This window comes from Perissodus microlepis, chromosome 16, assembly GCF_051167445.1.
Source record: "Perissodus microlepis isolate ML-2025 ecotype Zambia chromosome 16, ASM5116744v1, whole genome shotgun sequence".
NCBI lineage: Eukaryota > Metazoa > Chordata > Actinopteri > Cichliformes > Cichlidae > Perissodus > Perissodus microlepis.
The window spans coordinates 29,277,499-29,295,719 of NC_140476.1; the positions used below are offsets into that span (position 1 = coordinate 29,277,499).

Here is an 18,221-nt window from a genome sequence, read left to right on the forward strand (position 1 = left end):
GCTGATGTACTAAAAAAGGCGATTTGGCGATAATTAATTTTAATCGAAACAATATATTACGCTATAATACGCTAAAGTGATTTAAAACCAACAAACAACTATTTCATTGCTTTCCATAACTTCTGACTTTTATGCCCCGCTACAAGTTTAAAGAATAACAATAATTTTAACAACATATGTTTTTTTTTAAATTTTCTCTTTATTGTTCTGTCATTTCGGGCGATGACGCCCAAAAGTTCGAAATGTACTAAAGGCATCAAAAGTCAGTGATTTGCGAGCGTTGAAAACACGTTGCCTGGTGAAAACAGACCGTCTGCTAACTAATTATACATATTTAAATATAGCACACATCTTCCTGCACAGAACAAAACAAAAAACACGTCATCCACTCATGTTTTTAGTCTTCAATGTATAATATTTTAATAATCACAAGTGCAATATTGAAATGCCTCAAAAGCCACAATATTAGCAACATGTTTTTCAACTGAGTAAACTTTAAGCAGCTTTAGAAAATTAAATAATCGTTTCAGTTTACTGCCTAAAACAGAAGTCACTTCTAATAACTTTAATCACCTAAATTTATTGTAACATTACATCACAAACAACACAAATACAGCAATACTAGTATAAAATTATGATGATAATAGTATTATTATTAATAACAATAATAATAATGATATAATGTATTTCTTTATATAAGTATAAAGAAATAAATCAGGTGGAAGAAACAGAAGACCAAAAATACACGGAGGAAAATATTATGTAATTTTACAAAATATAGTAAGAAACTGTTTAAATGTATGTGTACACACATATGTTTCAAATACTGTCCAGCTGTGTGTCAGCTGTGGCATTTGACCATCTGCAGTTTAAACAGTCCAAAAAAAAAAAAAAGAAAGAAAAGAAAGAAAGAATACAAATAAAAACTAACAACCCCCCCCCCCCAAAAAAAACAAAAACAAACCCAAAAAAGAGTTTTAGAAAAAGCCCACATATTTTGTTTAGTGTAACTAATCTAAACATCTCAGTTATGGCTCAGTGTTTGGAGGAAAATTCTTAGCCTTGGTGTAACAAATAACATGGTACTTTTAAAGTAATGCATTACCCCATTGTTGTTGTTGTTGTTGTTGTTATTATTATTATTGTTATTTCAACATTTTCTAAAGTTACAACCTAATACATTCACACATGAATGCATGTCTGAATAGCTGTTGGTCAGCTGGTACAGCTCTTTATTCAGACTCCAAAAATGATCTTGAGATCTGCCAGAGAGAGTTTAGAGAGGGTGTTTCCGGTTCCCGACAGCACATTCTGTGCCAGCTCCTTCTTTTTTGCCTGCAGTGTGGAAATTTTCTCCTCCACTGTGTTTTCACACACAAACCTATTGACAATGCCACATAGACACACACACACAAACTATCAGCACAAAGAAACGCAGTTTACACATCATTGTTACCAGTACATGCTTAGTAAAACTTAAAAATAAAGATGCAAACTACAAATTTTGTGGAGATTCAGTTAGAAGCTGATGCGTCACCTGTGGATGGTGACGTCTTTATATTGTCCCACTCTATAGATGCGATCACAGGCCTGATCCTCCAAAGCTGGGTTCCTGTTGAAGGGTTAAGATTGAAACAACTTTCTTCTACCTTACAGAAATGTTTCTTAAGTTTGGAATAACATAATCTCTGCAAAACTGCAGAATGCATTGTGTGACATGTGCACATGTTTGTTTATAACTGCCTTTAAAGTGTCCTTTGCCATTCCTTATAATGCAAAATGTGAAGGCACAAGATATTTTAGAGGATACAAATTAAATTAGAGAGGATAAAATGTGGAAAAAATTCTTTGCACAACAGATATACTTCAAATGCAGCTTGCTATATTAAACGGAGAACAGCAAACAACAGAAGTGATACTTTTCCGGCTCTTTGAATGACAATGTGGCTCTCACCAGTGCATGTCAATGAGGAACAGGTGATTCCCACCGATCAGATTCAGTCCAACCCCCCCGGCACAAAGAGAAACCAGCATCACCTGAAGCAAAAACCAGAACAATTAGGCAGCACTATACATTTAGAGCTGTGCAACAAAACAGTTTGATTACACTCATTTTCATCATTATCACTTCAAGCTTAGTTCTCAGCTGCATAGCACACTTGGTATAATGATCACAGCTAATCTGGAAGTCCCATCATCATCATCATCATTATTATTACTATTATTATTTACATTTCAGTGTTGCAGCAATTTCTGTTTATAACATATATTTAATTTATTGTTGTTTACTTTTTATTTAACTGTATTCTTCACAAATGGAGCAAACATTACAAAAACAGGAACAGTTGGCCTTACATGTATGCACAGATTATCAGTGCAAGTACAAAAAAGGAGTAAAAAAAAAAAAAAGAAGCCACTATTGCTGTTTTACATAGTGCATCAGTGTTTTCACAGTTTTTTGTAAACTGATAAGTTTGTTAGTTTAAAGAAAAGAAAATCTCTTCATGTCTTTGATACCGTTCACTGTGCCATCCAGTCATTCTTAATTAGGGGTTCATGTTTTAATCATTTACGGGTTATTGCTATCCCATTGGCTGCACAAGCAATCTTCTTAATAAGCATTTGTCTTTTACAGATAAGTTGCTCGCAGTGCTACATAAATAAATCGTACAGAAAGAAAAGTCCATCTGTTCTTGTTTCTCCTATCTGTACACAGTTTAATTTAGGGGTTATAAAATATCTTAACAGGTAGATATTCTGCTAATCGTCGTCTGTAACGGAAGATCCCAGAGTCTTCCTCCAGCTTAGATTATTTTAATGTTTTTTCGCTGGCTGGACGTCAGAATAAATGAAACAAGTTTCTTATTGTTGTTGTTGTCTTATTGTTGTAAATTTGAGTCTTTTGTATTTCAAAATCTTATTTAGATTGAGCGGTAGAAAGTGGTACCAATTTCATTCCAATATTTAAAGCTCCCATTGATTCTTACTGGTGTGATAATTTTATCATTTTAAATATAGGTCCTCTGCTCTTGATGTAAAAAATGCCATGTGGATTTTCCTTGCAGCTCGTTGTACAGGGAGTGCAGAATTATTAGGCAAGTTGTATTTTTGAGGAATAATTTTATTATTGAACAACAACCATGTTCTCAATGAACCCAAAAAACTCATTAATATCAAAGCTGAATGTTTTTGGAAGTAGTTTGTAGTTTGTTTTTAGTTTTAGCTATTTTAGGGGGATATCTGTGTGTGCAGGTGACTATTACTGTGCATAATTATTAGGCAACTTAACAAAAAACAAATATATACCCATTTCAATTATTTATTTTTACCAGTGAAACCACTATAACATCTCCACATTCACAAATATACATTTCTGACATTCAAAGACAAAACAAAAACAAATCAGCGACCAATATAGCCACCTTTCTTTGCAAGGACACTCAAAAGCCTGCCATCCATGGATTCTGTCAGTGTTTTGATCTGTTCACCATCAACATTGCGTGCAGCAGTAACCACATCCTCCCAGACACTGTTCAGAGAGGTGTACTGTTTTCCCTCCTTGTAAATCTCACATTTGATGATGGACCACAGGTTCTCAATGGGGTTCAGATCAGGTGAACAAGGAGGCCATGTCATTAGTTTTTCTTCTTTTATACCCTTTCTTGCCAGCCACGCTGTGGAGTACTTGGACGCGTGTGATGGAGCATTGTCCTGCATGAAAATCATGTTTTTCTTGAAGGATGCAGACTTCTTCCTGTACCACTGCTTGAAGAAGGTGTCTTCCAGAAACTGGCAGTAGGACTGGGAGTTGAGCTTGACTCCATCCTCAACCCGAAAAGGCCCCACAAGCTCATCTTTGATGATACCAGCCCAAACCAGTACTCCACCTCCACCTTGCTGGCGTCTGAGTCGGACTGGAGCTCTCTGCCCTTTACCAATCCAGCCACGGGCCCATCCATCTGGCCCATCAAGACTCACTCTCATTTCATCAGTCCATAAAACCTTAGAAAAACCAGTCTTGAGATATTTCTTGGCCCAGTCTTGACGTTTCAGCTTGTGTGTCTTGTTCAGTGGTGGTCGTCTTTCAGCCTTTCTTACCTTGGCCATGTCTCTGAGTATTGCACACCTTGTGCTTTTGGGCACTCCAGTGATGTTGCAGCTCTGAAATATGGCCAAACTGGTGGCAAGTGGCATCTTGGCAGCTGCACGCTTGACTTTTCTCAGTTCATGGGCAGTTATTTTGCGCCTTGGTTTTTCCACACGCTTCTTGCGACCCTGTTGACTATTTTGAATGAAACGCTTGATTGTTCGATGATCACGCTTCAGAAGCTTTGCAATGTTGAGACTGCTGCATCCCTCTGCAAGATATCTCACTATTTTTGACTTTTCTGAGCCTGTCAAGTCCTTCTTTTGACCCATTTTGCCAAAGGAAAGGACGTTGCCTAATAATTATGCACACCTGATATAGGGTGTTGATGTCATTAGACCACACCCCTTCTCATTACAGAGATGCACATCACCTAATATGCTTAATTGGTAGTAGGCTTTCGAGCCTATACAGCTTGGAGTAAGACAACATGCATGAAGAGGTTGATGTGGACAAAATACTCATTTGCCTAATAATTCTGCACTCCCTGTATAAAAGTTGTTTTTATTTTTTTTTTATAAAAGTTGAATACATTTATTAGTGAAACTCTGTTAAATGTGCAGAATGGATTAATCCTCATTAAGATTATGAACATCTTAAATTCAACATCGTTTTCATTCACGTCAACTCCTTTACTTGGTGCATTACTGCCACCTGTTGGTTAGAAGTATGGAAACCATTGTGCCGCCTCATTATGCTTCATTTATGCTCCTGCGACTGTGTCTCTTTGTGAAGGTAATTATCTACAGGGAGGAGGTCTAAACATGCTCCTGTGCAGTTCTCCAAAATCTAAACTTCACATTGCTCGACGTGTATGATGATGTAAGTCGTTCGAAAGGTGATTAGCTGAGAAGTGGACTGGAACAGGGAAGGGAGAGAGTGCGGTTCACCAGGAATGTGATAAATGCAAAAAAAACATCAACCCCCCCCCCAGTCGGCTTCATTCAGACATGCTCCATTTGACAAAAATAGAGACACTTACCTGTGGTCCCTTTGGGTTAGTGTTGAATTCTTCCACCAGGTCCATGCGGCGTTTAGGGTTGACGGTCCCGTCGATGACGCTGTACGTTAACCCCATCAGCTGCAGATGAACTGCTACAATTTGGAGCATGCTAGTCCACTGGGACACGATCACACTGGACAATAAGGGCAGGACACGCCATGAAGACCACACATGAGAAGGTAACATAAAAATTGGTCTATTAATTGTGAAAAAAAAGACATGAACTCTGAATTATTGTGATGTGTAATGTTTTACCTTTTGTGATCATTACTCTTCTTTCTGATCGCCTTCAGTTCAGAGATGATAGCAGAGATCTAGAAGGAAATTTTATCTTTTAATACTAACAAACAGACTTTGAACTGGACCACCATGCGCTCTTATCACATACATTGTGCATTTTCCCTGCCTCTAACAAAGACAAATGGTCAGCAATGAATTTTAAAACATTTCGCATGAAAACAATCATGTCAAATCACGATTTAGAGCTGAATCTGTGTGGGAAAGATCCAAAGGCTCCAACTGAGGGCAAACAATCCACACCCAGTGACTTCATTGGTGACTTTATTGTGACTTTTGATCAACAAAAACAATCATACCCTGATCTTATTTCACCATCTATATCAGACAGCAGTACACATTTTCACATTCTGACAGTAACTGTGATGTTAGTGTGCTGATCTATTGCCCACCTTGGTGCTTTTGCTGGTGCCCTCAAACAGCTGCGAGGGGAAGCGTGTGCCATTGAGGGCCACAGAGTCTTTGGGATCAGGGCCAGATGGCGAGGGGCTGGAGGAGAGCGACAGAGCATTGAGCTGCTCCTCCAGAGATAAGACGATCCCATCACCCTGCAGCTCCGATGAGTCCAGAGTCTAAGCACAGGAGACATGGAAAGAAGGAAATAGGTGTGTGTGCAGTATTCAGTTTGTATCATTATGTGTGTCTTTTTAAATTATAGACATTGCTGGAAAGCCTTATGACAGCACGTGAAAGTGTGTACCTTCTTAAGAAGTGAGAGGTGACAGCAACATTGTCGGAGGCGCAGCAGCAAGGACAGGATGTGGACGGTGCTGGACACCTGCTTAGCCTGCTGGGAGCTCGACAGAGCAGGATCAGCCTGGGACAAACCAAACTCCTGGGCCACTGGAGAGACAGAGAGAGTGAACACTATTTTAAATCACCATTACTGCTACTAGCAAACACTGATTGCTAAAAGAGTTTGACACGCAAATTTAATTATGCACCTCGTATAATAATATGCAATTGTGACTGCAAAACAACCTTTGCTCAGATTAAGTTTATTTATTGGTGAGGCCTCACCTTTCTCAAAGGGATTAGCACTGGAAGTGCTTCCTTTCTTCACATCATTTCCTTCATGTTGCTTTAGGTAGCTCTGCAGAGTAGATCTGGAGTAGAGAAAAAATATATATACACACACACACACACACACACACACACACACCGGTATATATAATTGACTTTTTATAATTGACTTAATTCCTAGTTTCGCAACCCTCAAAAAGGTAAAAACATCAAGATGTCCAAATAAAAAACAAAGATGAAAATGCAGGAAATAAAATACTGAAATGAACAATACAAACAGAACGTCTTGATACTTGACACCTTGGGCTTTAAAAATGTTAATTAAACCCCTAACTGTAACTCTGCCTTTGCATTTCACAAAGGTTCATGTATTTCTGAAAAGAATGACTTTTACCTGGACTGGGCAAATAACACATCATACACAGCCTGCTCATCCTCAGAAAGTTTGAGTCGATGCACCTCGGAAGTCCGATCAGGAAGAGACACCTGAAACAAAACTGCTTTAGTTTCTGGTTATATTTTGTAATTAAACATACACTCCCAGAAGCTAACAGATACTTTGCCACCATTAAATTAAAAAACAAAAACAAGCAAACTCCTAATAGTGAGTGTATTTCCTGATGTGCTACCATAAAGACAGATGTTCATGGAATCTGTGTGTGTGTCTCTCTACCAGTGGTTGGCCTGTGCTGTCCCGTTGGTCTTTGGTTCGTCGGAGCAGCAGAGTCCTGGTCAGGATGTTGAGTCGCTCTCTGCCTCTCTTGGAGCCGTTGTCCACCTGAGCTTTCCACAGTTTGTACTCGTCGAACGGAGAACAACGCAGAAACCTGAAAAGACAGAGGAACGCAGTGAAAGAACAGGATCTCATTCATGAAATACATTTATTATTCATAATGTGTTCATTTCATTTGTGCTTCCTCGTCTCCTCCGTCTTACATCCTTCTGCTTGTGAAACAAATATTAAGCTCAGTCCTCCAGACTGAAAACTGTATCTGGAGGACAGAGGAGAAAGGAGCCTTTCCAGAGGAGCTGTAATCAAGTATAAAACAGCCATGTCACACAGCTGAAATACACAAGCCAAGGTGAGAAGAGGATTTGTCAGACGTTGTTTTAGTTATTTAAGATGCTCAACTGTGTGATCAAATATTCCAGACTTCATGATTTATATGTAACTTATTAAAAACAGGCGTATTATCTTGTCAATCTGCACCATATTCTGAAAATACTTAAAAATTGTCCCAAATATTAAAAACGGACCACACATGTGCAGCAGGCTAACAAAACACCGGATGGGTTAAAAACTTGTATTCACTGTGCTGTTGTCTTACTTGAGCAGTGAGTACATGTCCAGCAGGTTGTTCTGAATGGGTGTACCAGTGACAGCCCAACGGGCTCTGGCCCTCAGCTGACAGACAGCCATGGAGGTCTGCACTTTTGGGTTTTTGATGCTGTGGGCTTCATCCAGAATTATGCGGGCCCAGGACACTCGCAGGAGAGGAGCTGAGCCTGGACGCTGAAGAAAAATAATGGGAAGTGTGTTTGTAAGTTATTTCATTTTGCTGAAAGTGATGTTTCCAACACTGCTCTTATCTTAGTAAGAAATCACGAAAACAGTATTTTTCTTTTTAGTGCTGCTGCCAGCATCTTCAGTGTTAACACTCAGAGGCTTTGCTTCCGGTCGTATATGTAGTATTTACCACATCGTCCTTATCCGTGTTGGGTTTATCGGCCTCTTCTTTTTGGACCGGGATCTCCTTGGACACTAGGCTGTAGGTAGTCACCACCACATCGTAATCTGCCAGTCTGGTGGACACATGCACAACACTGTATTTTGTTTTTGTGACTCAAATGTCCTTCAAATGGGAAAAGAACAGCTGTAATGAAGATCTTTGACATGTCAAAGAAACAATGACAGAGCTGCTCTCCACTACTTTGCACGAACACGAGATCAAACATTTACAGTACACAAATCAATTCCCCCGTGTGCATCATTTCATTTTGTCTGTGCAACCATGTTTTCCCGGGAGGCGTGTTTTGCAAAAATAACGACAGTTATGACAGTGGAGCTCCTTTTTGTCTGCTTTAGTCATGTTTACGACTGTACTGAGTTTTGGCTTTTCCAAGCTTTCTCTTTATAAAACATTTGCAGGACATTCTTGTTCCTACAGTGCTTTACTATGGCCTCTAATACCAACATTTTAATATGTAATTGTTTGGCACAAAGGTAAAAAAGGTCAACTGTCACTGTGGGAACTTTGTGTGGCTCCTCAAAGAATAAGATGCGACTGCACCATTACAAACTGAGATAAAGGCAGAGCAGAGAAATAAACAGCAATGTGTGCATGACAAAGTTTGCAGCTTTCTTACGCTCTGGCACTTCTCTCACGGTTCGGGCCGTGGTACAGGTACACCGTCAACTTGCCCGTCTTGACATGTCTGTCAATCTCCTTCTTCCAGTGGTGCACCAGGGAGGCAGGGCAGATGATAAGAGTGCCCTTAGACAACACAGGGATGCAGTCTGGACACAAAAAAACAAGGAAATAGCTAAAAAAGGAAGAACTGTATAATTTTATTTAGCTAGATTTTATTTGATCCACTGAGTCAGTGACAAAAGGTTCTTGTTACCAGTTTTGGATAACCAGCTATCCTTCTTCTTCTCTTCCATCTCCTCCTTGTCCTTTTTTGCTTTCATCTTCATGGCCAGTATGAGAGAAATCATGGTCAAGGTCTTCCCCAGACCCATGTCATCCGCTGATTGAAAAGAATACAAATGAGATGTACTAGAAAAAAGATGAAGAAATGGTAAGAAGCGAGGTGTTCCTCTCTTTGTCACGTGAGCAAACTGACTGGCCTGAGGAGACCATTTCTGTACATAGAATAGCAAATTAAATGTAACAAACAGACCCCACGAGCTTATTTCCAACTTTAAAAGGAGGAAGAAAATCACATGAAAAAACACTCACCCAGTATTCCTCCACAAGGACTCTGCGTTTCTCTCCAGAGCAACCAGGCCAAAGCTCTCCTCTGATGGGGCAGGAGAGGCACCTGAGCAACCAATCACAATGCAGCAATCTTAGCCTAACATCATCGTCCAATCAAAAGAGGAAATACAGGCTGTACCATTCTAAATTGTGACAGTTTTGTGAATAAAAGAAAATGTTTTGATGCAAAAATGAAATACTCTACAAATTAAAATATACGGACACATAAACATTACATTCAGATGCAATTTCTTAGAGCATAATAATGTAAAACTATGAGCTACAATCGGAAGCTATATTTCTAAGGCTGACCTTAAAATGTTGCTGCAATACTAGAAGCAGAAAACCATCCTCAAAATGAGAGTAAATAAATGGTACTCAGTCAGACACCAGGTATTTTTTATGCAGTGCAGCCTCAGTCTGAGCAGTCAAATCAGAGTAAAGATGGCGCTCGCCTGCGCTGAGTGTCATGTAAAAAGTGCCGATAGATGAATTTAAAAGTGGGCTTTCATATCTTGAAATTTTGGATGATGCTTTTCGGTGAAACTATTTGTGTAAGATTTCAACCTCTCCTGTAAGAGTTGTCTGTCATCCACTATCTTCTATATCACAACAGCTTAAAAAATTTAAATGTAACTATTTACTGACAGAGCCGAGCACTAAGGCTTGCAGTTTAACTGAAGCCTTGTGTAATCAGTCAGAATATCTGAGTGCTGCTATGAGTTTCCTTTATTTTTGAAGTTTTTGTGAAAATGTAGTCATTGTTGTCAGATTTTTTTTGCCACAGTAGTGAGTGAAGCAGTGTGTAACACCTTGATACCCTTGGGATCAGGGGCCTCAGCCTCAGCATCAGGACAGGACTCCAGGGACTTGTGGAGATGGTCGATGGCCTCACAGGTGGCATTTTTCACCGCCAGAAGACGGTCGTTGGTCATTCTACCCCCATAAAATGTCTGTGCCTGTGGGTATGCTGGAAACATTAAGGATGAATGATTAGCAATCTATATTTATTTCAAGTTTAAAAAAAAAAAACATTACACATTTTATAGAAGTGTTTCTCTTTCCCATTTGGCATACCTCCATACATCTGAGAGTATCCCTGGCTCAGCTGGAGCTCCAGAGAGCCACCAGAGGCCTGATGATGGTGCAGGCCCGGGGCTGGAGGAGCAGGGAGCAGGATGGTCCCGCCCTGCCGGCTGAATGGATTCATCTGAGTGTTGCTGAAACCAGAATCAGTGCTGCTACACGCTTCCTCAGACTCTGAAAGGGAGACACAGAAATCCAGCCAAATCTAAAAAACCTTGTTGGTTTTATTATTACACTTTCACCTGCATGTTTGTTTGACAGAAAGAAAATCAAAGAACATCAAATTACACAGCGCTTACTAAGACAAAAAAAGTCCCTCAAGGTTTTGCCCATGTAAGCATAAGGGCTTAACTAGGAGTATAGCTGGGGTACATAGTGGAATAACTAAAAAGCAGTTGAATAAACCATCTGAAAACACTATTCTATTATTTCTCATGTGCAGTGTGACTCCTACCAGGCTGAGAAGCAGCAGTGAGGCTCAGTGACTCCAGGGCTTCCTCCAGCTCTTTAACCTGTGTCCTCAACCTCTCTCCTTTATCTGGTAGCACCTCCAAGTTTACTGAAGATAGAGTGGCCTGAGGACAGAGTGAAGACAAAGAGCTCTCATAAGCCTGAGTATTAAACTAACCAGCTGCTCTGTAGTATTTGTTGTTGTGATGTATACAGTGTGTAATTTATGGGCTGTTATAAATGCTGAAACTGAAGGATTAGCAGTTAGCTAATACCAGCCAATTAGATATCAGCCTAATCATAAATCACATTGCTGGACTTGTAAACTAAACTGTACTTAACAGCTACCTCAGCCGACTCTGTCAGCTAGTGTAGCTAACAGTGGCAACTTTAACATTTAAAGAGAAAAGCACATTCTGAGAGCTTGCAGATTATTTACAAGTACTACAAATATTCTTCGGTGTTTTGGGAAACGCAGCCTAGGAGTGACTGATATGAGTATATCAGGGCGGTTCATTAACAGATTTCTTAATGCGGACATGTTTGACAGGCATATAATATTTTTTTTTATATTATAATAATATTTGTATGTTAGGTTTTAAATCAATGCAGTGTTCATGCATGACATGTGTTGTCTCCTCTTCCCCACACCTTTTTCTGCTGGAGCTGAACGGTGAGCAGGTTCTGCAGCCCTTTGGGGTTTTCCACCGGCTTTTTGACGTTAGAAGCTGGCTGGAATCCTGGGAAGTTGGTCAGTGTCTTTTGGACAGTAGAAACAGGAGGAGTCTTTTGCGGAGCAGGCTTCACCGACACCAGTACCACATCATCATCATCATCGTTGTTTTCGGGACTGTTGGGCTGACTGGACTCTGGCTGAGTTGGTTTGTCAGGTATGGGGCTCCTGCTGCTGTCAGAGTCTCTGGATGCATGGGTGCAGCTGCTGTTTTCTAGTATTTGTTTGGTTTCTTTCACCTGAGAGGTTTCAGCATCAGATGGTTGCTGAGTCAAGTTCCTGTGAGAAACTGGTGCAGTTTGATTGATTGTTTTGAGTTGATGTTTGTTTGATGACTCAGAATGAACAGTCTTGGCGCTGGAGGAAGAAATGCCCTTTTCTGCTTCTCCTTGCTTGATGCGGTTCTGCTCGGGCGTGTCTTGAATCTTCTCGGTTCTTTTTTCAACACTGTTTTCTTTGGGACTGTTGTTCTCCTCATCTGAAACTCTCTTTTTTAACTTCATCCCCGGTGGAAGTTGTTTACCCCGGTAAGTATCCGACGACCTGTGCTTATCATCTGCCTTTTCTTCCACTCCTGCGCCTTGTTGCCTTTCATTTTCTTTCTGGTAATTTGCTCTTCCTTCAGCCTTGTGACTTGCTTCTCTCTCTTCATGTCTATTGTTGTGCAACTTTCTCCACTCAGAGTCCTTGTCTGTCTGGCTTGGTGCCTTAAAGGGGTTTCGTACAGGTGGAAGACATGAGGGCTGTAGCTGTGTGTCAGACAGAGGGCTTCTCTTTTCTGTTTCTGGCTGCAATCATGGAAAACAACACACTTTAAAAAAAAAAAGTATCATAGAGATTTACAGAAAGGTGTCTAATAACAGCTAATCCCTAATGTGGTGTTTAAAAAGAGTAAATAGTTCAGAATAGGAAAAATACTTGTTCATACCATTTAGCTACATCCTATTTAAGGCTGCAACTTATGATTGTTTACATAATAAATGTATTAATCAATGCGTACGCCAGGAAAACTGTAAAAAATTTACAGTTACAGCATTAAAGAAAAAACAACAAAAGAAAAACAAATACAAAAGAGGTAAGGATTACTTTTGTTTTGAGTGACTGACCAATGAACTGACTAATTCGTACAAGTTTAATTATTAGTGGAGTACTGAGAATAATAACTTAAAACTTTAATTAACCGCATTTTTAATAACTAATAACTATCTTTAATTAATATCTCAATGCGATGGCCAGAAACCGTTGGTGATACAGATATTGAATGTATATAAAAAACAAGTGTGTGTTGGGAAGTCTGTGACAGCACTTACTGCAGTCCAGGGTACATTTCCACACCACCTCTGGCCTGCTTTTTTACCTACAGCACATCGGTAGAACAACCTGGAAAACGAGAAGGAATTTGCAGTTAAATACACAGTCTAACCGACCTGGTTTCTAGTCATATAAGCTGTGTATAAGCATGCGATTTCAGATTTCTTTCTCTCACACACACACACACCTATAGCCCTGCTGTTGCTGACTGTAGTTGAGAGCCTGGAGTTCCACCATTGAATCTTCATGATGGAGGCAGTGTGACGGTGAAATGCTAGAGACATGATAATTCACGTCAATAAAACAAATATTTGTGCAACACACACATTTGTTTATCAATAACTTTAACAATATGTCACTGAATAACCAACACTTTTAACCTCAGATGTTTGGAGAGAGCCAATGAGTATAGTAAAGTTGGCTACTGAGATGAATGGAACAAAAGCAATGTAAGAATATAGCCAAGGAATAGTTAAGAGATTATTATTTGGTTCGAACACAGTGACAACTAGAAAAATTTGCATTTCCTGCGAAAATGCAGTGTGGATGCTTTAAAGCTGAAGCTGTCTGCAAAAACTAGCTGAAAAAGCTGAAAAGTTGCAGAAATTGTAATAACTTTGCAGAAGCAAAAGAAGTTTGCTAAAAAGTAATAACTTAGCGGAAACATAATACTTGGCAGAAATACAATAGCATAGCAGAACTTAGCAGAAATATTGTAACTTACCAGAAACATGATAATTTCTCAAAAATACAAGAATTTAGGAGAAATAGTATAAGATAACAGAAATAATATATTTAGCCAAAAATACTTGAACATTACAGAAACACGATGATTTAGAAAAAGAGTACAACATAGCAGAAATACTGTGATTTACCAGAGACACTGTGATGAACTATGAATATTGTAATTTTAAATCAATACTATGTTTTAGCACAAATAGTATAATTTGACAGAAATACTATCATTTGGCAGAAATACTATGTTTCAGCAAAAATACTCTGGTTTAGCACAAATATTATAACATAGCAGAAATACAATTATATAGCAGAAATGCTATATTTAGAAAGAAAATTATAATATAGTAGAAATACTATGATTTAGCAGAAATACTGTATTTAGCACAAGTACCAAAAAGTAGCAGAAATACTATGATTTAGCAGAAATACTATGATTGAGCAGAAGTACTAAGATGTAGTAAAAGTACTTTGATTTAACAGAAATACAATTATGGAGGAGTAATACTTTAAAATGGGAGAAATATTGATACACACACACACACACACACATACAGAGCCTAAAGGGAAGAGTATTTGTGCCATGGAGTGTTAACAAGAATGTGAGGTCCATATTAGAAAAGCTGGTAAAATGCTAAAAGTTTGCAGAATTGTAATAAATGATGAATATGAATTACTGGTCTGTGATAGTGTATTAATTTGTATGGAAAAAAACCTGTTGACTAAGGTGGAATCGAACCCACGACGTCTGGGTTGCAGACCCGTGTCATTACCAACTGCGCCACTGGGAAAGAGAGCGGGCGCCTTGAAAACCAGTTACAAAACGTTGTGTAACTCAAAAACTAGGTGGACTAGAAGCATGATTCTTGTACTGGGTGAATCAGCGGACTTTGGTGTACTTTGACCGCGATTTTCATTGCTCTCTGTACATCTGTCGCTGAGATATGACGAGAGAAAAAACGGCAGACCTCAGATATGATTGGCTGGCTGGGAAGCCGTGCAGGATTTTTGCAGTCTATTTCTCATAGTGACGACTCCCCTCAAACAAATGGCCATAATTTCCTAACCGTAGGGGCTACAACGGTCATTCTTACACCGTTTTGTTCAGAAGAGATTGGGGAATCTTCAAGTGTTGACAATTTATCATTAAAATATGAATTTTTAGAGATATATGACATGGATGACTTGTTGACTTAGAAGCCACGAATTCCCCAATATGCAAATTTGAATGCCTCAGCCCACATATATGATTGGCTGGCTGGTAAGCCGTGCAGGCCCTGATTTGTGGATTTGAATTCCTCAGCCCTCAGATATGATTGGCTGGCTTAGAAGCCATGAAGGCCCCAATATGCAAATTTGAAAGCCTCAGCCCACATATATGATTGGCTGGGAAGCCGAGCAGGCCCTGATTTGAAAATTTGAATGTCTCAGTCCTCACAGAGGATTGGCTGCCTGGGGACCTGGCAGAAATATATAGAAATAGTATGATTAAGCATAAATACTACATTTAGTAGAAATACTATGTTTTAGCACAAATACTATAAAAAGCAGAAATACTATAATTTAGCAGAAATACTATATTAAGCACAAATCCTATAAAAAGCAGAAATACTATATTAGGCACAAATCCTATAAAAAGCATAAATAGTATGAGTAAGCATAAATACTACATTTAGTAAAAATACTATGTTTTAGCACAAATAGTATAAAAAGCAGAAATACTATAATTTAGCAGAAATACTATATTAAGCACAAATCCTATAAAAAGCAGAAATACTATATTAGGCACAAATCCTATAAAAAGCAGAAATAGTATGATTAAGCATAAATACTACATTTAGTAGAAATACTATGTTTTAGCACAAATACTATAATAAGAAGAAATACTATAATTTAGTAGAAATACTATATTAAGCACAAATCCTATAAAAAGCAGAAATACTATATTAAGCAATATAAATATCCTATAAAAATCCTATAAAAAGCAAAAATACTGTACTATGATTTGGTAGAAAAATTATAATTAATCAGAAATACTATATTTGGCACAAATCTTAAAAAATAGCAGAAATAGTATGATTTAGCACAATAGTAATAACTTAAACAGAAAAATTGGAAAAGCAAAATGGACAGCTGAAAAAAGGGTGAGAGAAGTAAGTTTCTAGCTCAGTCAAGCTGCCTGGGAGCTGCTGAATTTGAATCCACCAATCAGAGAGCCTGTGCACTTTTTCCCGCCAAAACAGGTGCATGCAGCACAGAGAGAGACACAGGATTTTTGCAGTCTATTTCTCATAGTGACGACTCCCCTCAAACAAATGACCATAATTTCCTAACCGTAGGGGCTACAACGGTCATTCTTACACCGTTTTGTTCAGAAGAGATGGGGGAATCTTCAAGTGTTGACAATTTATCATTAAAATATGAATTATTAAAGATATATGACTTGTAATGCACCATAACTGAGTAGAGGCGAAGCAAAAACTGCCTTGACTTCCCCTCAAACAATGCTTTCTAACTCTAAATCTATTTGGAGTATCGATATTATTCTTTCACCGTAAGAGACAGCAGGCTTTGGTGAACAATCATGGAAATTTTCAGGTCTCTGTGGAAATCCATTAAAAAGATATGACGAGAGAAAAAAGTGGTTCATTTCCAGAGTTTGAAATCTGAAGAAATCTGAGCGAAGGACGAATTTCCTACCCTCAAACAAGTCCAACTCATTTCAGAATGGTAATAGGTGAGAAAGAAATTCTTGAATTGTGAGCGTCAGGAGTGTCTGAAGATATACGGGGACAAGCCTCATGTTTTAACTTCGCTTCGTTAAGGAGATATGACGATTCGAATATGCCTCTCATTACAGAAATCAAGCGGTGATTTTGAACAAGCTCTCCATTGACTTTCTATGGAGAGTTTTCCGACTTTGTGTTGGTCTGAGGAGATTTGCCAAAATTCTATAAATGTCACAACAATGATGGTGACATTTTCTGAAAGCCAGCAAAAATACCTACGTTTTGATGTATAATTTGTGGAAGTTGAGTGAAAATTGAGCAAGTAGCAAGAAGTTGTTCGGACATGAAGAGAAGACTGCGAAACCTAGAGTGGCACACTGGAAGCCAAGTGCATAGCAACCATAACAACGCATGTATTTTGTGAAAAATCACAATTTTGCAACTGAAAACTTAAAGAGGGATAAGATGAAAACTGTAACAGATATGAAAAAGCTGAATCATACATGAATAGCCCAATAATTTGTGAACATTTTAAAGTTTGAATGGTTGTTCTAGGCGACAGTATGAGGAAGTAGTTAAGTTTCAAAAAAGAGCAAGTTTTAGCAGAATTTTGGAAGTTTTCCATTCATTTCAATGGGACAAATTAAAGGAAAAAAGCTTAATATTTTAAAAAGTATAATAGCAAAAAATAGCAAAAATCATAGCGATCATTAGCAGAAATAGCAGAATAGTATAAAATTTGAACGGTGAAAATAGCATAAAAATTGTGGAAGTAGTTAAGTGCCAAAAAGTGGATGCTTAAAGCATCCACACAATGACTGCTTCAGGTCTGAAAATACAGTAGAGTGGCCTATTGTCATCGTGGGAATACCTGGTTTGTTGACTAAAATCACATCCTTGCTTGTCAACGCAGACGTAGAAGCTCTTGCCTTTATTTGGTCCATCTTTTAATCCGGTTTTTAACATACACACGCCGCCTGTGACAAAAAGGTCTCTTTTTAGAAACACGTAAAAACTCGAAGTGCAGAATATTTAAACCGAAGGTTAAACTAATTATTAAACTATGTAAGCAGCAAACCTTTTTTTCTCAGGATAAAAACACAAATATAACCTCTTTAAACCAAACACAATATCCAGTTTAGCATTTTATAACACATAATTAATCACCACTGACCGATTACCACTTACCGTGGATATTACATACAACCTTTTCCATTTTATCAACACATTAGTTCAGTTTCAGTTACTAGAACGTGAAGGGAAGAGCTGTATTTTGTATAGACCAATCGCAGCTCTCGGATAACACATCCGCTCTTCAAACGTCAGTATAAAAGTCAAGGTCCGAGTTATTTAGCAAAATTGTATTATGATGGACAAAGAAATAATATATAATAATGTATTAACATCAAATACCAATAACTATTAAATATATAACAATATTAAAAAAAACAAACTCGACAAACACCAAACTGAATTTGCTTGATGACTCTTATTGTGCAATACATTTAACTTTTAACCGGATATGATATAGCTAGTTCCGAGAACTTCCGTAAACCTGTTCCGTAAAAAGATTTTTTTTACATGTATGCAGAAGCTGCTTTTCAGTTTAAAAAACGTATGTTTTGTATATAAAAAGCATTATTTAACATTTCTATGAAATAAAAAGACATTCAAAAACAGTTAGTACTAGCGTGATGTAAGACTACGTTACCCACAATGCAACAAC

General features: G+C 38.3%; 1 protein-coding gene across 1 annotated transcript; it reads right to left on the minus strand.

The window, feature by feature from the left end:
• Positions 1 to 322: 322 nt before the first annotated feature.
• ttf2 (transcription termination factor, RNA polymerase II) lies at positions 323 to 17,772 on the minus strand. Its single transcript, XM_084908366.1, has 23 exons — positions 17,684 to 17,772; positions 17,367 to 17,472; positions 13,219 to 13,305; positions 13,031 to 13,100; positions 11,639 to 12,508; positions 10,992 to 11,112; positions 10,529 to 10,711; positions 10,264 to 10,421; positions 9,434 to 9,515; positions 9,096 to 9,221; positions 8,838 to 8,988; positions 8,168 to 8,273; positions 7,799 to 7,983; positions 7,144 to 7,297; positions 6,865 to 6,956; positions 6,468 to 6,553; positions 6,148 to 6,290; positions 5,840 to 6,019; positions 5,406 to 5,464; positions 5,130 to 5,283; positions 1,955 to 2,037; positions 1,538 to 1,612; positions 323 to 1,381 (listed from the first exon to the last, which is right to left on the minus strand). The coding sequence occupies exons 1-23, from the start codon at positions 17,709 to 17,711 to the stop codon at positions 1,237 to 1,239; spliced, it is 3,444 nt and encodes a 1,147-aa protein (XP_084764492.1). The 5' UTR covers positions 17,712 to 17,772; the 3' UTR covers positions 323 to 1,236.
• Between the last annotated feature and the right edge of the window lie 449 nt (positions 17,773 to 18,221).